At 42.2% G+C, this 22826-nt stretch overlaps 1 protein-coding gene across 4 annotated transcripts; it reads right to left on the bottom strand.

The window, feature by feature from the left end:
* Positions 1-45: 45 nt before the first annotated feature.
* On the bottom strand, positions 46-21311 carry prickle3 (prickle homolog 3). Of its 4 annotated transcripts, none has more exons than XM_019865184.1 (11): positions 21059-21311; positions 14569-14651; positions 9843-10026; positions 8377-8490; positions 7904-8041; positions 6707-6910; positions 6011-6197; positions 4782-5063; positions 2139-2435; positions 1729-2073; positions 46-1488 (listed from the first exon to the last, which is right to left on the bottom strand). In XM_019865184.1, the coding sequence occupies exons 1-11, from the start codon at positions 21098-21100 to the stop codon at positions 1058-1060; spliced, it is 2307 nt and encodes a 768-aa protein (XP_019720743.1). In that variant the 5' UTR covers positions 21101-21311; the 3' UTR covers positions 46-1057. The 4 variants fall into 4 exon arrangements, with proteins under 4 accessions (XP_019720743.1, XP_019720745.1, XP_019720746.1 ...); XM_019865186.1 differs by having other exon boundaries at positions 14569-14648; XM_019865187.1 differs by lacking the exon at positions 21059-21311 and adding an exon at positions 20715-21038.
* Between the last annotated feature and the right edge of the window lie 1515 nt (positions 21312-22826).

Raw genomic sequence — 22826 nt, 5'->3', positions numbered from 1 at the left:
ATACGGGATAAAGCTGGAGTGCCCGAAGAAAACCCATGCAAATATAGGTCTTTGTCCCTTTATGGCTTTTCTCACGGTACTACAGCAAACACACAAACAGGAAAATCAAATCAAATTAATGCATCTTTTAAACAAGACACCTGATAATGCAATGTGGTGTTTTCAATAGCATGTTCAGTGGATAAAGAATCAATAAGCCGAACCAAATACCAGGACATATTTATTGCCACTATAAAAATCTTCACTCAAGTTTTTGTGTGTGTGTGTGTGTGTGTTAACAGTTAAGCACGACAAAAGAATGGTTGAACTATGGCAATATACACTGAGTACTATTACATCATACATATATTTTTTTTACAGTTGGTTCATGTTAAATTGCATATTGACACTTGCCATGGATATAATCTTGTCTTTGCATAATAATGGCATTTTTAATAAATGACTAGCTCTCAAAAAAAAAAAACCAACCAAAAAAAAAAAAACTTTTTATGGTATTTTATCCAGCTCCTGCAAATGAACACTCTAAATGACAATATTTGCAGTTGGATTTAATTAATTATGTGCCCAGTAGTTTGTTGAATAATGCAAAAATGTTGATTTCATACAAAAATACAGTATGGTAATCCCTCACATTTTTTTTGTTTTTTACAGTGCACTGTGTTCTGCATCATGATTGGCTAAGGGACTGTAGATTAATGTCAACAGTCTCCACACCGCATCACTGTAGAGCTTGCCAAATTCTCTCCATGACAAAACCCACCATGTCGACAAAACTTTCTGCACAGTATTCCTAAAAACTGTCAGTTGTTTGTAAGAAAATATTTCTATTTTTGTTTTTTGTGTTTTAAATGCTTGGGCCTGAAAAAAAGTTTAACCTTTGATTTCATTCAATACAGTATTGTTTTGTAAATGTAATAATTGTAAAAATAAAGATGACTACTTCACAGATTTCACTTATCACGGGTACTTTTTGGAAGGTAAGTTTTTGCGATAAACGAGGGATAACTCTATACCTATAAATAGAAAAACCTGAAAAACTGATCTTCTGATGTTGGGGTCAAGAGACCGAGCAATTTTTATCTTTGTCCTTAGCACCAAGACTGTGAGAACATCTGCGTCTGAAACTGTCCCTCAGTCCCCATCGAGTTGGCTCTTCTTCTTCTTCTTCTTCTTCGCCGTCTTTTTCACCTCGACTTTTTCGTAGTTGCGGCGGCAGTGGGATGGGCTGTCCAAGGAAGAAGCCCTCCTGCTCAGAGTCGGATGAAGATGAGCATGTGGAGCACGAGTCTTCGTGCCTGCGCCGGAACGACCGCAGGACCAGTGAGGACGCGTCACTTTCTCTCTTGACTCGACACTCTGCAGTGTCCAGTTGAGGGCGTTCGACCCGCGAGTGACTGGCCAAGGCCGGGGGGGCACAGGAGGAATCGGATGAAACGCAGCGACCATTCCACCCTTGCCGTAGACTGCGCTGCTGATAAGAGGAGCCATCTGGTCAACACAAAGAAACAGACAAAAATACCCATTATCGACTCAAAGTGGAACTAAAGATTGCCCTAGAATTAAAGTGTGTTTTGAAAACTTGAAATTTGTTAAAAATGTGTGGGAGTGGTATAACAATGTAAAAGTGTTTTTATAAGGTCTCACTGTTTTGTAGACTTTCACGGAAAAGGCCGGGATTGGAACGTCGACCACGCGCTAAACAGTGGTTGCCTGTCCTCCTATTCTTACCCAGTCGATTGATCTGTGGCGGGATTCCTTTGTGCAGATGCAACCTGCCTCCAAACCCTCCTTCCAACTCATCTTCCTCCTGAGGGCTGTCGTTATTTTTTTGTGGCTCCTCTTGGTGCTCCTCTTCCTCCTCAACGGAGTAGCTGCTGCTGATTGGTTCTCGGAAGCTGACCCTCGCCGTCCCACTTCGAGACAGCAGGCGTGGTGAGTCGGGGCGTCTGTCCTCTGGCTGAGGGGTGTTCAGAGGAGACGATTCTTGCAGTACGAGGTCTCTGCACTTGATGGGAAGTGGAGGCGGTTCAGGACATGTGTCGGAGTGTGACGTCATGATTATCTGGAGAGAGTCTGGATGAGAAAATCAGATGAGGCTTCAAATAAACAGTTCTAATGGATGACATGATGATGTTCACCTTTCATGACTTGATTGGTCTTTTCCACCCAGTTCCTACAATCTTGATTGGTTGAGGTTCCTCTTGAACACAGACTTGTCAGAGAAGGTCCCGAATGTCCGTTTGAAAGGTCATCCACAGGTGGTTTCATCTTGCCACCGTCTGGCAGTAAAGTGTAATGCGGAAGATTGCCAGGCCAAGAGAGTCCCAGGCCATTCCCTTGATTGATGTGGGGAAGAGGTGAATAGGAGCCTCTTGGATGACCAACACATCCATGCGAAGAAACTCCATTTTCAACTGGAGTCAAGCAGTTGACACCTAAGAAAAAGAATGTGGACATCATGAAAATTGGGACCATTTTAACTTGAAACACTTGGGCTGGGACAGAAGTGAGTTTGGTTCTTTTTTTTTTTTTTTTAAATTAATGGAGTAACTGAACTGATTCATTTTCCCACAGTTGAAAAGCTCTGTTATCGTTATTGTACGTTAAATGTGATGCGTTAACAATTCATTTTGTTGTGAGTGTTCCTTCCTGTTTCAGTGGTTATGCGGTTGCTGTGGCTCTTTCATGCCTTGTATCTTTATTGTCATATAGGCTTGATGTCTCACAGTACACAAACTTGGGTGACTCAGTGACAAGTTGTCAATGCGTCGCGTTTTCTCCCGGTCAAGATTGTCAGCTCTCTTCCGTGTCTTCTGCATCCAGCCCCGCTCTCTGTAGTTACTTTGTATTGTCATAGATAAAGATTTTACTTTTCAACTTCCATGTCATGTCTGCTTCTGGGTCCTCAACTCAACTCAACTCAACTGTATTTATAGAGCACTTTCAAACAGCCATCGCTGCATACAAAGTGCTGTACATGGAGCAACTAACATATACACCAGTAAAGCAATAAATCAGTAACAAGGATGGTAGAAAGCACCAAACAGTAAAACTAAGATCAAATCTGAGTCATGCTGAGTCAAAATTCCGCTACCCATGTGACTAATTTTAGGTTACGACAACTGCATAATCGGAACGCACTCTGGCTCCACAAGAAAGGCTCATTTCATGCCTCTTAATGTCAACGTTGCTAGCTCCTTGCTCCTCTATATTAAACGCGACCCAGATGATGTTCTCACGCCGCCATATTAGCGATTGTCTTAATTATCTTAGCGCACATCGAGGTGCGAAGACCGAGCATCAAGGAGCTTCCTTGGGCGAGCCTAAAAGGAGGGACATCTAACAACATCCTCTGTGGAAGCCCTGTAGCACCTCGATGGTGACTTATGAAACAGGGCATGTACCAGCAGGACTGTCAACATGCCTGACTTCAAATTCACCCTCCACCACTTCCTCTGTGCAGTCAGTGACTAAATGACAATTAGTAATTGACAATCACTATATAAATCAGCATGTATTGTATTGTATTGTATTGTAAGTGCTGGCTCTCTCAAATGTCCCAATACATAGCACTGCTTTTGACAGTTGACTTTTGGTTCTCAGTTTTGCTTGTCAATGTGTACTAATGAGGTGCAAAATACAAATTTTGACCTGCAAACTGCAATGCAAATCCACTTATTGGAAGCTTTGTTGTGGGGAGGTTGGCAATATAAAACACAGGTGTCAAACTCAAGGCCCAGGGGCCAAATCTGGCTCGTCACATCCTCTTATGTGGCCCACGAAAGCCAATCAAACATGACAACTTCCATAATGCTTCCTAAAAGCCTAAAATGTACAAACATTTCAAAAACCCCTCTTAAAGTAACATGAATAGTTGAAAAAAACTATTATTCTCGACTTCTTTCCAGGTCATAACTGCCCTCCCAAGGGAAACCCAAACTACAATGTGGCCCTCCACAAAAATGAGTTTGACATAAAAGATGCATGATAGTGGCTCTCAAAGACCGGAGTTGCCCACCCCTGGTCTATGTAGTTCACAATATTCTGTTCGGCTGAAGCGGGCGAAAAGGAATATATATTTTTTCTTTTTGCTGCTATTAATATTGTCACATTACGCCGATGATATGGCAATTTTAAATTCAAGCGAGCGATAAACTCCTTTGATACAGACTCGGTACACTGGTCTCACTGTCTAATGGGGCACTTGAAACGGGTATCTGGTACCGGTCGCCAGTGTGTTGAAGTACCTGGTGGGTGTAGTGCATAAAATATGCAAGGAAGAGAGCACTGCAGAGGACAGCCAAACACATGGTTGTACCGGATAGCATCAATGTGACTTGGCTATTGTTGGCATTACTGGACACACTGGAGCGGCTCATTAATAAATGAGAAAAAGAGTTGTGTGTGCCTATCAAGCGATGGGACACATGCGAAAAGACGAAGCCAACCATATAAATGGGTCTCAAAAGCCGTTCTGGGCCTAGTATGGAGTGAGTGCCTGAGTGCCAACTTGCACAGCGGGTGAAAGGCGAGGCAACAAAGTGGACGTTGATGTCAACAAACACGCATGGAAATGACCATTTATTGGGTCCCCAAAAATGATTGTGCTCTTTTTTTCTTAATGAGTGATAAGTTGACATCATAATTATCGTGACGGCCCTACATACAACATAAAATTCAAGACCCAGATATCAAAATTCTAAATTTTTTAAAGGTAATATTTCCAAATTCAATGTTTTAATATGTCTTAAGTTCCAATGGGAACCCTGCTTAATACTTACCACTCATAACTGGTTGTAATGGAGAACCGCACTGCAGTTGCTGGTGACGCTGGCCCGGCCCGCAGCGTTTCTGCTGAAGAGGTCGGATCGGGATGACCGAGTCGCAGGAGTCCGAGTTATCAGGGTCATCCCCGAGTGAACAGGCCCTGGAGCAGAAGATGAGCCCCCGTCGAGGTAGGAAAGGGCGACCCAGCAGAGGCAGGCGGCAACGGGCACAACAGAAACAAAACTCAGAGGCGTGCCAGCGTTGACCCTCATATGTCATCTGGCTCTGGCCGATGCCTGAAATGGGATTTGAATCATTTGAGGGAGCAAGACAAAGAAAAGAAATGAAATGCACAGATAGGATTTTGTTTGCTTCTAGGGCTAACCACATGTTTAGTTACAGAAAAATGAATACATTGCTACCATGACTCACAAGTTTCATTCAGTATTTGACGACGCTCTTAACTTTAAATATTCCAAAATCAACTTTCCTCATTGAAATCAATGGAAATGCCACTCCCCCCCAAATGTAAGCATTAATACGGGGAAACTTTTTTCCCCTCAATTGCTATCCTTTATTTCATCTCCCTGGACCTAATCACACTCGTGCAGTACATACACAATGAAATATAATAATGTATAGTGCAAAGTGAAAAGTAAAAAGGCCTCACGCTGTGTCGAGCAGCGAAATGTCCGGCCAACAAGGCGACATGGCCTTCAGATGTCTGTGCGGGACTGAAAGTATGAAAATAAGCCGGTGGTGGATGAGCATGGTGGTTAGCCTGGCTAGTCTGGGCTAGACCAATCACAGCTAGTCTTAAAAAGTTTGTACCAGGGGGCACCATGCGACTGGCGACCAACGAGTGCATCTGCGCCAAGTGAAACTCCATCTTTGTTGCCAATATGTTAATGCGCAGACAGCTGCATGCTCACAAGAACTTTATTCAACATACAAGTTGTTTGCCACAACATGTACCAACATTGCAAACAACAAAATGATGAATAATATTTCATTAAAAAAAAAGGTTGAATGTGTTCAAAGCGTGCAGGAAGTGTAAAACTGTATTAAAAAAAAAACATACGCTGTATCTACGATACAAAATTTCACCTGTTGCAGGTGATTCTAGAACCCATCCTTTGCGATAAATGGACTCACTGTCAGTGAATTTGCAAACAGCAAAGGATGATTTGCTGAGGCTTCACTGTATCATATTTGATCTCGAGAAGCGTTTTGGCGCCGGTACCTATTTGTTCTCCGCAGGTGTCACAGTATTCCGCATAGAGGGACTCATAGCAGGAGCAGCAGTATGGCCGGCACTCTCGCATGATGTAACGCTGACCGCCCAGTGCTGCCTCGCACTCAAAACAGGTGAAGTGCTTCATGTGCCAGAACCTCCCTTCTGCCTCTGTGCATTCGTCTGCAAAAATAATCTTGGATGGACACACAGGACAAGGAGAGCACATATAAAAAGGCTTCGGGTTAATAAAATGACATTAAATCAGACATTAATCAGTGTCTTGAAGGGATGAACAGATTGTGGAATTCAAATCGACATCGCAGTGTCCATCCATCCATCCATCCATCCATCCATCCATCCATCCATCCATCCATCCATCCATTCTCCACCGCTTATCCGGGGTCGGGTCGCAGTGTAGTAGAATATAATTCTCAAATTGCAAGTGTGTAATACATTTTGATACTCATCATATTTTCATTATTTAATATGATCATGAAAAAAAAGTGCCATTATCATTTCAATTACACGACCTCATTTTTCACAATGATAGGGGGACAATGATATTGTTTTTCAAAATTATTCATGCATAGAATATTTCCCAAAATGGCATTACAACTTCAGTTTACCACAAATGTCCTTTTCCTTACCCCATTCTCCCCGACTTTTTTTTTTTTTTTTTTTGCATCGCTAGTTGGCAGTCACCTCATCACAGGCTTGACATCGTGGCTTGAGCCTCTCAGCGTGATGCCGGCCGCAGTAGATGCGTCCGTCGTGGTAGAAGTAGATGAGGTCGACCAGCAGCTCATTGCAGCAGGCGCACTGGAAACACTGAGGGTGCCAACAAGTGCCGTTTCCCGCCCGACTGGCAAACACGGCGATGTCGCCGCCACTGATCTTTCTGCCACACTGGAAAAATGTATTTCACTCAGAGACTCGGGTGTTTGTTGTTTTTGTGCTGAGTGTGTGTCAACATTGAAGTGCCCATGCTAAAAATACGGCTAACCACAGAACGGACGTCACCGACACGGTGCCCACACGAGGAGCTTGCCAGCCTGCTGTAAACATAGCATAGCATGACATTGTGGTTTCCGAGGAATGTAGCAGAAGTGATCATTTAAAAATGTAAACACAGCTGTCTAAAAAAATGGTTGCATATTGATACAGTTTGCATATCTGTCCTACCTTTGGAATGTATGAAGTATGACAAATATTGAAATGACCGGTCTTCACATGTGTGAACATGTAATTAATAATAACAAAACATATAATGAAGTCAGACAGCTGTTTTCGAAACAGAGTTGCTCATATTGTCAGCTGTTCGAGACTCTGCTTTTAAGGCCCACAGAACATTGCGTTCTATAATAATATCAACAAAACCCAACCAAAAGAAGGAATGGTGTCGCTAGCTTTTTATGTTCTTTAAGAATCAGCAGGAGAACATGGATAGGTTGCACGCAAAGCACTGCTTTCTGGCCAAAAAGCAGAGAAAACAAGCATTTTGTTTGTTTTATCCACGCAAATATTTTTTGCTTTTGTGACACCTCAATCTATAAAACAACAAAAGCAAGACCGGGATAGGGCTTTTGCTGGTCCAACAATCATTTATTTGCAGATATCCAACGAATAAATGCGCAGTAAGCAAAGCTGACCTGCCGCATGACTCGAGTTGAATGACAGTGTTTTTTTTACATGTGCTTTGTCATTTACTCCTCCAACGGTGTCATCTTTGCTCACAATTGCGTCAATTTTTCTACTACGTGATGCAATATACCATACTTACACATACTCTACAGGAGAGCAGTTTAAATAGTGACATAAAACGCACAATTTATCTCCTTTAAGATAAGTGAGGCTGTTGCACTGTGTATGCATGACCCTGAAATAAAAATGCTGCTCTACCTGCTTGCACACGGCCCCAGTCATGGTGACGGGGAAGAGTCTGACGACGCCTCGGCCTACATTGTCTCGTTTCCTCTGCTGGCTGAACAAACGTAGCTCCCTCTTCTCCTCCTCGTTTAGCGAGTTGCAGTACTGCGGCTGTGAGATGAAATCAGATGCATCACATTCCCAATCTCCAATACATACGCCGTTGCGTCCTGGAAAGTCAATCCCTCCTAAACTTCAACGAAACGCATCTGAAAACATGTCTCCAAAAACAACCCAGATGTCATGCGAAATTTGCTGAAATTTATGTCTGTCAGGCATCTGCGAGGGGGGAGCACATTTTACTTTACTTTTATCAAATAAGATTTTCTTTACATTTACATGACAACTAAGAAACTGCAACGAAGGCTCCAAAGTTTCTTCCACGGAAGTCTCGGCTTTGTCAGGTCTCTTTTGATAAAGTTAATCGTGTGAGAGAGTGATGTTACCTCACTGTCATGGGCAGGAAGTTGGTGCAGCAGCTGCTTGATTCGGTATCGTTCCCCTACGCTGTTCACAAAAGGCACCCTGTCCTCTGGCAAACTGCTAAAATACTGGTAGACCTGCAAGGCGGGGTATTCACAGAAAAAATTGTGGTTAAGTAATACAAATAATAAAGTTTAAGCCTAGGACACCCTAGGTCGCAATTCAATGATTGACGTTGGATAGGTTGGACTCCGCCAAGGCTGCCCTTTTTCACTAAATCTGTTCATGACTTTTATGGACAGAATTGTTAGGAGCAGATGAGACAGTGAGGGGGTCCGCTTTGGTGGCCTCTGTATTGCATCTCTGCTTTTTGCAGATGAAGTGGTAGTGATGGCTCTTCGAGCCGGGATCTCCAACTGTCACTGGTGCAGTTCGCAGCAGAGTGTGACGCGGTTGGGATGAAAATCAGCAACTGCAAATCTGAAACAATGGCCCTCTGTCGGAAAAGGGTGGAGTGCCCCTCCAGGTCGGGGATGATATCCTGCCCCAAATAGAGGAGTTTAAGTATCTTGGGGGCTTTTGTCGCTGAAACAACACGGCGGAAACAGGATGTTGTGATGACAGAAGCAAAAATCTTTCATGCAAGTGGGCTAACGAGTGTAAAACCCAGTTGCTGCTCGGCTGCGACAACTGGGCTATTCCTTTCCTTTCCTGTTCGAGCAAGATCACCTGGAAGTACTTGGAGAAAGGTAGAGTGAATTAAAAAAAATGTTGAAAAAGTGCCTTGAACCCAACTGATGTGATGGCGTTGGGCCAAAACCAGCTATGTCCAAATTTGGTAAATTTCATATTTATTTGCAGATTGGTACTCCTGTTCAGTCTCCACATGGGTCCGTTATTTTCCACAAAGTATTTACCAATCTAAAGTGTTGAATAGAGCTTGCTCCCTTTCACGATGCAATGTTCAAAGACTCATCAAGCAAGCTGATTTTTTTTTGTTGGGTGTTCCTGAAAAGTGAGGCTGTTGGAGCGATGGCAGCAGTATTTCAAGCAACAAGCCACTGACAAATAAGTGGCGAATTGCTAGTTACTAGTTATTAGTCAACATCAGAATAGCTGTTTTTGCAGCCCATAATTTTCACATAAGAAAATAAAATGTCAGCTTCACATTTAAGAAATACTAGCCAGTACATTTCCAGTCATCATCAGTTTAGCCTCTGAAGTGATTGTCACTGATGGGGACAACCTGACTGATCGAAGTAGAGCTTCTTGAAGTCCTCATAGTAGTTTCTCAATAAAGATGTGTTGGCAATACTAGCCCTCATACAATGATACAGGTTAGGAAAAGTGCAGTCAAATCCATTTACTGTCCTTTCAGAAGCTTGAAGGGAAGCACCTTTTCAACTTGCCTTGACCAAATGACTTTTTTTTTTTTTTACAAAGGTTGAGAAAAGGTTCGAAGAGCTGACTTTCCCAAGTATCGTCTCACCTGCTCAGGCTTGAGGCCGGGCGGAACCCAGGCGTATTCCTCAGACGCGCAGCCCGAGTCGTCGTCGGAGATGGAGTGCCTGCGGAAGTCTGACACCAGCTTTGTCATCATCTTCTCCAGCTGGCCGGGCAATGAGCGGACGGCGTGCTCCTCTCGCTCACACTTGCAATGCATGCAGATCTTCCTGTGGATGCAATTGACAAAAAAACTATCAACGGCATCTTCTATTATATGTCAGAGTATCATCACGTGAGCGTCGAGAACGAAAAATGTGAAGACCTTCAACCCTCAATCGCAGACACATTGCAACATCTTGTGGAAAACTTTTTACGGAAGAATGGAAGCTGTTATAGTTGCAAAGGGGGACCTACATCAGTCAATTTTTTGTTACGTCTGAATGACAAATGGACAAAACAAAGCAAAACTCATAATTACTGCCAAATTAATAATCTTTGAAACCAACCCTATGTATAATTGCAAAGGTTGGCTGAGTTGCCCGTTCTCGCACGGCAACTTAATTTGATTTTTAATCCCATCACCGACGGAACTACAGTGCAAGGGATCACGACTTGTCGTCGCACCAACTAACATCCCACTTGCATTAATGGCAGCGAGTCCCTTCATTTGCGCCCAAAACAGGTGGGAAATTAGGTCAGTGGCCTAAGCCAAAGGGGAGAAGATGGGCGCCGTTAATCTCCCTCTCAGCCTTGTCCTTGGACTCCACATCTGTTGTTGAGCGGGTGCACTCATTTGTGGGGCAGACAGAGGGGTGTGATCACGTGGTGCAGGGGCGACCATGTGGCATGAAGTATATGACATCATTGTTGTGTAAGAGACTGCCAGCTGGTACTAGTGGCTCAAGTTGGCACAAAGCTGCTTTATGCCAACCGGCACAGACTAACATCAACTACACAAAAACGCCACGCCTTAAATTCCGACACTACCAAAGAATACTATTTTTCTCATTATAAAAACTTACAAGCATTTGGTGGTGGTTTTTTTTTGGGAGGCTGGAACAGATTAATGGCAGTTCCATTCATTTCAATGTGGAAAGATTTGAGATGCGAGTGTTTTGCGTTACAGGCTTGGTCACAGTCTGAATTAAAACATTATCTCAAGGCACCACTGCAGTGGTTCTTGGCAGAACATGACCTGCGTGGTGCACAGCATCTGGACCATGTACCATGTCCTCGCTAGCAAAACAGGACACGAACATGTCCGTGGGTGTATGGAAATAGCTGGAGCCCACACGGCCGCCGTCCACCAGGTGATGAAAGCAACTTTCAGCTATGCAACAGACATTTGGCCCAAACCCGCCCCATCAGAGTTACCGTTGCTAAGTGTTGACATGCTTTCAACATGCCACTTTTTGCGCTCCATGGACAACAGAGGAATCCACGTATCCTGCAGTGACCATGGACTCATTCCTCTAACTGCAGCTTCGCTCCTTGCCTCACGATTTACATGCTAGCACGAGGAGTAGAAATGTTTTGGGGTTATGAGACATGGCCCCTTGATGTCCTTATTTGATGGAAATATCCGCTAAAGATGACGTGTGCCACAAGTGCATCGTCTGTGCATCAGTATTATGACCACAAATATCCACTTCATGATTTATGTTTCAAATGGCATTGAACTGAATTCAAATATCGACACTGTTCGCTTCACAACCTTGCGGATGCATTGCCGCACATACTACCTTTGATTGCTTGCCAACAGAATTTACAATCTTTGAGTCAAATATTTTATGCATGTGCATTAATAGCTTTTATGGCTACGGTTTTCTGTTAAATCTCGGTGGAGAGATTTCTTTTGAGAATATTTTGTAAACAATTACTTTCGGTTTGGGTCACATATGCCAGATGGTGGGACAGAATCATGGGGAGAGAGAGAGTGAGAGGTGGGAGAGAAAGACAGAGAGATTGCTGGAGAGAGAGAAGGGAGAATTGTGTCATGTGATGGACTTTTATCATCGTTGATTTATCTCCTACCGAGTTACAAGGCGCGCATGGTACTGAATGTTGGAGTCAAAGAGATGATTGTACATATCGATTGTAAATAATGTGGAATATCTTTGTTGTAGTTTTCACGGTAGGTGGTATGATTCTTTCCCGTTTTTGATGCACTGCTTGTGCTGCAAATGCGTGTGACAAAGTAAGTCTTAGTAGAATATGAACAACACGAAGATTTGTTGGTCCTAAAATACGAATTGTAATTGTAGCGGTGACGAAGTGTAATTTACCGATGATGGAAGCGTGGTTCAGATAACAATGACGAACTGGCGATTACAGGTTTGGTTTGGCTTGAAATAATGACAGACTGACAATGACGGACGAGTGACAGACTGGCAGAATCTACCGACGCGCCCACCTCTGTATTTCACTGTACCGGTAGTTGTGCTGTAATTGGCCAGTCTGTGGCTTGGTGAAACTTTGCGAAACGGTTCAAACACAACGGGATTTCAGGTAAAAATAAGCAAGTAGAATTGCTTGGCAGAGAACTTCTCAAAGAGAGGACTCACGTAGTGCTTCACATGGTTCACACGCATTCTGGACTAAATAGAAGTGGACAGGATTATCTAATGCCATTATTGCAAACTAAAACGATTCTTGTGTTTGATCTCCGAGTCAGCCAACGGTGCACAAGACACGCTTTGGTGACTCCTCCTCACCTGCCATTATGGCAAACGAGTCCAGTTTAGCGTGCCGACCAATCGCCAGCTGTGTTCTTGATTAAAACTCCCTCAGATCCCTGCACTCATTTCTCTTTTTGCGTGGATCTTTTCAATGTCATTGCCGCCCCCGACTCCCAATCTCCACTCACGCCGACAGTCGGCTGGAACAAAAGACTTTGCGGCACCGAACACAAGCCATACACTAGTGTAGTGCACACACATACGCAGTTCTCAGGGGACACGCCAGTGCACGTGACTTCTGGCATGATATGCAGCTTCTCCAAGTCTGTGAGGAAGACAACATGGCGTATGTGGGGAAATGTGAAAAGCGTATGTGAAGTCACAACACCACCAGTCTGCATTCTTTCTATCGTTGAATGTGTGTGTATTTTCAACTTTGCTGTGAACACATTAACTTTTTCGCTCAACTGGATTTTCTAACAAAATGGAGACCAAGGCAAAAATAATGATTTCAACTTTCAATCTGTCAACTTTTGACGAACAAAAGTTTGACTTTAGTGTTAGTTTTGAAGCTGTAAGTAGAAGTCCTTACTTTTTTTTTTTTTTGCTTAAGAAATTCAAGCCAATGAATTAATTATAGTGCTGCCTTGAGATACGAGAGACCCAAATTAAGTTTTTTGAGATACAAGTCATCATTTGGCCAATTGACTTGAGATAGGAGCACTCTATGATGGCCGTGAACTCAAATCAACTCGAGCAGCCGTTTGACGCTCACACTTTCAAGGTCGAAATGTCATCAAAAACTTTTACTTTTCAAAAGATGAGGCGACAACTATGCAGGGTGTCAACTGTCAACTCAACTCAGCTTTAATAAAAACAACCCTCGCAGCATATAAAGTGCCGCACAACTCAGAACGTGGTTATGAGATTTAATACATTTGCCACGATGACGATCGGAAGTTAACACACCAGCTTACACCCAACGTTAAAGTGCTGAGTGCAGAGAATCTGGCTTTGCATTAACTTGAGCTAACAACATGTTAGAAAACAATGCGCTATCTCAGGACGGTGTACTACTCCCCCCCCCCCCACCTCATTATGATAAATGCTGTAGCTATGGCCATTACCAGCACACAGAATGGCCATGATTACGATTAGCGCATACATCTGATCTGCTCTTCCTGGAGAAGCAGATCATCGTTAAGCTGATTTCAACTGTGACAAGAATAAACAATTGCACTTTAGTGGAAAAAACATTACACTTTCAGGGAAGTGGCACTCAGTGAGGGCTCTTGTTGATAATTAGCCGACTGAAAAACAACAACTCCTCTGTGTTATATTTAAAGGCTGTTTCGCACATTATTCAAGTTTTAAAGATATGAGGAGGGGCAAATAGCTACATACCGCTGCTGCTGTTCACCTTCACTTCTGCATTCGGTGAAGCCTCGACTATTTGTGGATCCCTCGTCCCGAAATCACATTCTCTCTTTGTATTCATCGGTGGGACCTATCGTCCGTCAGATATTTGTTTTAAACTCAGCTATTTTGCGCTCTTTCAAGAATGCTATCAGATGCCACAAGAACAAGATGGCCATGAAAGTATTGGTATCGAGAGACTATGGTGAGGTGATACATCTTGACTGAGAGAGTAACATCTTGGTATGTCAGGGAGGAGTTTACTTTAAGCTTGGATTGTTCGTGGAAATGACAGTCTTTGCCACATGTACATGCACACTTCCCATGTATTTTTTTTTAAATCAAATGACAAGTAAAACATTTGTTTCATGAAAGGAATAGGTATCAAATGAGTTTTAAAACAACATTTGAACTGTGTTGATTTATATGTACAGTTTAAATTATTAAAATAGGCCAGGGATGGGCAACTGGGTAGCCTGCGACCATGGTCTAAGTGGCAGAATGATGTGAAACAAAAAATAAGGGTCCTGACACTCTCTACCGTATTTCATAGCTGCAGTTTCAGGCAAGCAACAAAACGCACAGGGAGGAACTGTGAGCTCCTGAGTGAGGAAAAACACTTCCTGACAAGGAGGCACGGCAACGTCACAATCAAGAGGGTCCTTCAGTTCGTACCTCCATCCGTGGATGCGGAAGCCGGGGCACTGGTCTCCACAGCGCATGCAGGGCTGCCCTCTGTCTGGGTCCTCTTCCTCCTGCTGTAAAAAAGCAGCTCAGCTCACATCATTTTCCACCGCAAGCAGTCCAACTTCGCTCTGGACGCACAACACCGGACAGAGGAGCAGACGCTCGCGTTTTCTGCACGGTGTGGTGGACAACCGCCTGTCTACTGATGACACACGGATTAGCTAATGGAACGAACAAATGGAAATCCTGCATTAGCATATGTGCATTGGCATAGACACGACCCCTGAACCCGTTGCACAAAAACACCACCCTGTAGCTGTGCACCAACACAGTGAGATAACGGGAAGCTTCTCTCGTTCTGTACTCATCTCACACAGGTTTTGAAATACATGGGGAGGTAAATGCTCTGATCCGGAAATGCCTAATCAAATGAATTCGCAAAGAACATTCTAAAACATATTTCACAATAAACACCTCAACATTTGCTTCATTTACTGTTCTTGTGCTTTTATCCATCCATCCATCCATCTTCTTCTGCTTATCTGGAGTCAGGTCACTGGGGCAGCGGCTGTCCTGAGTCCCAACCGGATGACCCAGCTTCTCACCTTATGTCTAAGGGAGAGCAAGGAAACCCTGCGGAGGAAATTCATTTCGGCCGCTTGTGTCCAGGACCCACAGCTCATGTCCGTAGATGACCCCTGACCACAGAGTTTCCTGAGGCACATGGTCAAACGCTGACTCCAAGTCTACACAAAACATGTGTGGACTGGATTGGGCAAACTCCCAATGCACCCTCAAGGACCCTGCTAAAGGGTGTGGTGCTCCACAGCCAGGGCACAACCCACACTGCTCCTCCTGAATCTGAGATTCAACTTCCTGAGAAACCCTCCTCTCCAGCACACCTTAATGGACCTTACCAGGGAGGCTGAGGAGTGTGATTACCTGAAGTTGGAACACACCCTCTGGTCTGTTTTCTTAAAAAGAAGAATGAGCACTCTGCTTTGTCAATCCATAGGCACCGTACCTGATGTCCATGCGACACTGTCAACCAGGACAGCCCCACAAGATCCAGAGCCTTGAGGAAGTCTCGTCAGATCTTAATCACCCCCAGGGCCTTGCCTGAACCACCTCGGTGACTTCAACCCCAGAGATAGGAGAGTCCACCTTAGAATCCCCAGGCTCCACTTTCCTCAAAAGAAGTGGTGTGCTTTTACTTATGTATTTATATCTACTGGGATATAATGCACATTCTCCCTCGATGTCTTGACGAATCAAACTTGGGAATCCACTTGTGCAGAAAAAACACAATTGACTTCACTCACTAATAGATGCAGACAAATGTTTCTAACACGAACAAGTTCACTGTACAGTGGACGGCTGGAAATTTGCAGTTTGGTTCCTGCAGATTCACTTATCAAGTCAAGACAGCTTTTATTGTCAAATATGCTCTGTGTGTAACATAGAGCACAGATGAAATTACTTTCCTCTCTCAACCACAGTGCAAATATTCATGGATGTCCTCCCCTCCCCCCAAGTATTATTTTTAATGTTAAATTGAAGATTCGCGATTATACGTGTATGAATGGAAAAGTGCCTGTGTCATGGTCATTTAAAACATTTACTCAACTCGTTGGAAAGTTCACGGTTTTAAATCTTGCAACACTTTCTATGAAAGTAGCTTTAGTGCTCCTTTGAGATGTCAGACCGCCCCTTGCCATTGTCAGACACTTGTTATGCATTCATGTCCTACCTTTGCACAAAGATGCTTTGTATAGTCCATGCTTTATGCACTGCCCTTGTTGGTCATTCGGGACTTGCGTTTCGTGTGTGTGTTTGTGCGCGTGTGCGTGTGTAGACCTGATGCCTGCTGGTTTTGGAGCTGGCCGGAAGGAAGCAGGCACAGGATGAGAGCTGCACCCTTTCCCTGTGACTGAGCCCTCCACTTTCTGTTCCTACGTCAACAACCACACTATCACCAGCGTGTGCAGTTGACAGCGATAAATATATTTTGTTCTTTTAACTCCACACACCTGAAAAGCACTGTAAGCACGTTGATAAGTGTTTTTTCCATATCAGTTATACATTGGAAACAAGATATACAAAGGCACCAAAAGACTGTTTGCATGCTCTTCTTCCTAAACACACACACTGTCACAGTGTAATTGCAGACAATGTACATTGCGCTTAGATGCAGACAGTTTAATGTGCAAAGCAATAAAATGAAAGGGGGGGGGGGCTTTGAACAGGATACTTGCAGGTATCTGCTTAGTTTTTTCTTTTGTTGGATGACTGCAGCCACATTTTTATTGGCGTTCAGATCAAGCCTGCTTTCATGGGTACTATAATAGTGAATGTTGCAGCCCAGACAGTATCATGCCGATACAAAAAACAACCACAAAAAAGTAATAGTGTTGTTAAATACTTCAATAAAGTACAACCGAACTCAGTTTTGATCCTGTTGCCTTTTTAAAAACATAGGCTAGCATGTATGCATGCACTGTATTTTTTAAGATCGCGTCAGTTTTACCATGCCTGCGTCCAATAACACAAAGCGTCTTGTATATGTGTTGAATACAGAAAGAGCACCCGCAACTGCCACTACACCTTTTAATAGGGTGCACCGAATGGTCGTGAAAATACGGTGGGTATAAAGGGGTTGTATAATCCAATGGACAATCTGCTGGAGTACGAATATGAATGAATAATTTAATCATTAATTTCATGAAGTCTACGTAAAATAAACATTTGTGAAGGAAAATAAGAGTGCCTCAAGTAATATTTAGGCTTTCAACAATAGCTTCTGAACACTGGGTGGCACCCGTTTAACCTTGAAGAAGAAATGTGACATGACACCATATCGTGGTGCTGTGCTACACCGCAAATAGGTGAATACATAAAATAAATATGACAGAGAGTATTGAGATTACTGCAGTGATCAAAATCACTTTTTCACAAATATCGATCAATAATTATCGGCCACTGATCGATTGGAGCAACCTTGATTTAAGTTAGATCAAAACATACAAGGCCTACAATTCTTTCAGATATATATTTTTTTTTATCCCACCGCTTCACAATAATACAGGAGAGTGTTGCATTTACATCTCTGTTTATTTGCCAGTGGGCAAACATTGTATGCAGCACTCCGATAGAGCCGTTGCGTTGTTGTTCTTGACTCTTGTTTGGTACACATCCATGCAAGTAGGGTTGACGACAGCTATTTCCTAACACTGGCATGGAAACTGAGCCTTGGAGGCATACAAGACAAAGCGCGTTTACATTCAACACTGCGAATGATCATTACTGCGAGCAGGAATAGGAGTAAATAGCCGCAGGATCAGAAAACCTTTGGAAATTGCGCCCAACCAACCCCCTGTTGATCACAGGGCACCGGAGGCTTTTTTGCTGACGTGACATTCAGGGAGTCGACAGATGAAATCACACCAAATGAACACCCTTGTATTGCCTTTTTTCAACCTGACCTATGTGACGCTTTTATTGAAGCAAGCTGGAACTTGCTTAGTCTATTTGGCTACAGCTACAATTCAGTGTTTGAATGCAAGATGTTTCGCTAAATACACGGCTGCCTCGATTAAATTGATAACTCAAAGAAATTGATTATAAAAATGGTCAATTGAACAAACAGTAAGAAAACAATCACGCAACAAGCACAGTCATTCACAGGCTGCTGATGGCCATAACTCTCACGAGTCACTGAACACACAGACTGGCTAACGGGTTCGCCAATTAACAGCCAGCCAACACTAAGCTCTCATTTGCTGACACCCACGTCACTACACACTAAGTCACAGATACTCCATGAGAACAAGAAAATGATCCCCAAAAAATTAATAATACCTGCACTTCACATACACTTATAATAATGCAAAAATCATTTTTTGCCCAATTAATCGATTAATCGATGGGATAAGCTGATCTAAAAATGTTCCATGCTAAAGTTTGGCTTTTTTTGCTTTATTTCTCTTGATACCAAACAAGCTTTGAGACTGTATTTTTTCAAACCCATCTCAACTTCTTCAGAAAAAAAATTGAAATCAATATTTTTTTTTTCTTTCCAGAAAGTGTGAAAATAAGTGCTTCCTTTTGAAAAAATGTCCTCTTTGTCAAAGCCTGTAGGTAAACACGGTCTTTCCTAAATTAAGATTACAAATGCTTAGCAATTTATAGACCAAGTTAACCCAAAAAATATTTACATTTTGTTCTATGGAGCCCCACCAGTCTACACATGTAACAATACGTGCAGTATTTTCTATACCGGCTATGCTTGTTATCTTCAAATATGTTCACAATGTGTTTTAGAAGTGTGTTTTGTTAAATGTTAATGTGTTTTATGCATGTGGAAGGAGAAATCATGGTTAACAAAAAATGTTTTACACTCTCCAGTAGATACGGAATAGTTCAAATACGTTTAGAGAGTATGTCGTGTATATGGTTTCTACATGAGGGGAGATTCACTTTCCTGCACTCTGAGCTGATTAATACTTGATTCCTAAGTGATTTATAATTTACCACAAATATCATGAGAACAAATATTTTAGCTTCAAACTGGCTCACTTTTCGAGTGACGATGGGAGAGTTGCCTTCAATATTGATACCCATAAACCTTGTGTATTGAGTGTAGTCATTGTATATATATCAGTGAAGAACAAGTGTCTGCACTGGTTCAATGCTACGAATTACACAAAAGCCGCAAGTCAACTTATTCGGTCTGGAGATACAGTAGGTTAAGCACACTTGCACAAATTAATGCAGGGGAGTCCAAACTATCACTATTACTATAATTAACTTTGGTACATGCTGCGGGCCACCCACCACCCATTTGTGCAGCAGCCTGCAGCACATACTCAAGTTAATAATTGACAGCAGTTGTGTCATTTGAGTGCTGGACTCCTTACCTTATTTTCCACACGTGGTGGCAAAGCAAGAGAAGTGAACAAGACGAGAACAAGAAAAAAAAATCTCATTTCTCACCTTCTTGTTTTCATCAATGTGCAGTAGTGCCGAACACAAAACATTTTTTTTTTTAAAGACAAAAAAATAGCAATCCATAGCTGTAATTTACATTTGAACAGGTAAGTTGATTCAAAACTAGAAATTCAGACAGTTAACATGGTGGCCCAGTACTACGGTACCTCACCATCAAAAATGGTGCGATACTGCATCGTTTTTACTCTACGACTGATCCCCCCCCCCCCATGACTTTATGCAGTTTAACAAGTATTGAACAATAATGAACATAGTTTTTACTTTATAATGGGGCTATTATGAACTGTCCAAAAAAAGACAAATATATGTCTGTTTACATGCGCCTACGTTTTGGGACAATTTTTGTGAAACAATCTTGACATTGTTAGTCGGGGCTAAAAATCTGAGCAGCTGCATGAATCTTTTTGGTTTTGTTTTATAGGTGAATTGTGTCAATTTTTGTATTTTTTTAATGATGAGGGAATATTTAAAGTACTTTTCATATTTTATTTTGTGCTGTCGAATATATATTTTTTAATTACCGGGTAATAAAAATATCAAGAATTTCAATTTGTACGTTTTGCAATGCATTATTCCACTGTTTTCGTTGATGCTTTAAGTTTTTGCCATTATATCGTTTCAATGTCAAGGTAATTGAGTATCGAAATTAGAAACTGGGAACGTGACATCACTCCTGGCAAAACAGCTGGCAAATGAAGACAGGCTTCAGCACGCTTGCTTGCCCGCCCAACACACCCGCGCATGGCCCTGTTCAGGATAAGCAGTGTTGAAAATGGATTGATGGATGGATAGCATGATGTCGTCTTCGAGCTGACTAGCCTTTACGTTTAGCTAAATGACTCATAGAGAACTCAAGCAAACATTTTACACATACCTGCTATGAGAAAATACCTTCCTCAGACCTGCTATATGTACATTTGGTTCCCTGTCCATCCTTTTTACAAGTCGCAATTGCACTTCTAAGCACTCTTGTCATTGTCTGTATACAACTACAGCCGACAATAGACCGCAGTTCAAGTCATTGAGTCAGTAGTCAGTCAGTTTTTGGCATCAGGTGGAATCATGGTGCCTATTGTTAAAAAAAAAAAAAAATAGAAAAGGTCATATTTTATCTGCATTATACCAACCTGCCCCGTCGGGAGGCTGTGACATATTTGTCCCCCTCTCCAGACTCACCTTGAACATCCGAAGTGACACAACTCACAAAGAATGTGGAACTCTCTGGGACAAAGTATGGAAAATCAATCCGGAATTAGCTTTTATTTTATTTATTTTATTTATTTGACCTATATATGGAAAATGGTACAAAAGCCAGGTGACGAGATGGTTCAGAGAAACTTGAGGACTTTACGGCAAATTCGAAATGACAAGGGGCAGTTTTAAGTATATAAAACAATGAAATTATTAATGCGGAATCGTATTTCAAATCGAGGTGAATGACAACTAAAACGTATCGACCGCACACACTTACCGAGCAGTTGGAGCGTCGCTTTTTAGACCCGCGTAGAAACATGACCAGGGGGTGCGTTTAAAAAATGCAATCGAGTATCCGGCCAGATGAGGTCAAAGGGACGACATAAACGTCCCAATTTTCTATCTGTGTTATAGACTACATTATGTTACCACCAAACTACGTCGAAGTCTCAGAACGTCTTCGGCTAACAACTTCGGCAACTAACAAGCTCGCGTGACTCAGAAAGAACAACTTACTGCGACCTTTCAAAGTCAAATAGAGCAAAACGAGATTTACTAATTACGCAAAGAAACTCAAATAAAGAAAGCTTTCACGCCAAAGTAATAAATTCAGCGTTCTATTTAGATTTTAATAGACGCACTAAAAGATTAAATTGTGTCCGTTAACATGAACTCTTACTTTTATTTTGAATGTTTGACTCCCTCAGTGTTGGCATACGAAGTCGAAGTTCCTGTGAACTTGACTTACCTCCAGCTTTACCTTGAGAATGAGAGGCGTGTACTCGCGGTGTTGTTGGCACAGGGACACAAGAAGGGCGACTACTTTTACACGCCACCACTCGTGTGAAAACAAGCTTTCACACATCATTGACATTTTTGACAAAAGCATGAATCTTCCTTATTAACTTTAAATCCTGCAGATATTTTTCCGAGGAAAAAACTCACCGTACTTAAGCTTAGTCACACATCGTAGAAAGGCGATGTTCAATAGCAAACAAGAAGCAGCACTATATGAAATTTATGTCGGTGCAGCTCAACTCCCCAATAACAATCTCGCGCATCTAGAATCAAATGAGCTCGGTGTTAATTGCTCAATAGTTAGTCGTCGGCAGCCATCTACTGGCTATCTGGTACAACGCAAGTGAAACGCAAAAGTAGTTAGTTACCCAATAACACTTTTTGATCTTGGCCAATGAAATAAAGCATCAGTGAAATTAAAAATGTTAAATCTTCACGTTATTAAGTGAAGTCATGAAATCCGTTTTTTTTTTTTTTGTTTTTTACCCACAGGTACAGATGATGACTGACAGAACCCTTTCTACGATGGAACTTTCCTGTACGACTGAGAGCCTCCACAAGCAGCTTAGTCACACACAAATCAAGGACGATGTATTATAGCAAACAAGCAGCAGCACTATATGAAATTTATGTCGGTGCAGCTCAACTCCCCAATAACAATCTCGCGCATCTAGAATCAAATGAGCTCGGTGTTAATTGCTCAATAGTTAGTCGTCGGCAGCCATCTACTGGCTATCTGGTACAACGCAAGTGAAACGCAAAAGTAGTTAGTTACCCAATAACACTTTTTGATCTTGGCCAATGAAATAAAGCATCAGTGAAATTAAAAATGTTAAATCTTCACGTTATTAAGTGAAGTCATGAAATCCAAAATGACCAGTTACATCCAATCAACATTAAGCGTATATTCGTGATTTTAAAAGTATTCACATGCATACGTTTATCTGTAGTTTTCTTTCATATTTTCATTGTACTAGCCCAGTGGTTCTCAAACCTTTGACACCAAAATGCCACCTAGAAATCTTCTCGAGTACCACCGTAGTAATCATCATGAAAAGTTGAATACAACAGAGCTGTACTGAAATGAAAGGGAGGGAGCGAGCGAGAGTGACAGCCATTATAACTTGGACAGGCCCAACATTTAATTATGTGATTATTTCGCCTACCACGACAGGGAGGACCACACCTGGGGAACCGCTGTGCTAGCCTTTAAATACATTAACAATAATTAAAAAATCATCATCATA

Source organism: Hippocampus comes, unplaced genomic scaffold, assembly GCF_001891065.2.
Source record: "Hippocampus comes isolate QL1 unplaced genomic scaffold, H_comes_QL1_v1.1 scaffold124, whole genome shotgun sequence".
NCBI lineage: Eukaryota > Metazoa > Chordata > Actinopteri > Syngnathiformes > Syngnathidae > Hippocampus > Hippocampus comes.
Note: the sequence above shows the minus strand (reverse complement) of the source record. Positions and strands in the feature narration are given on the sequence as shown.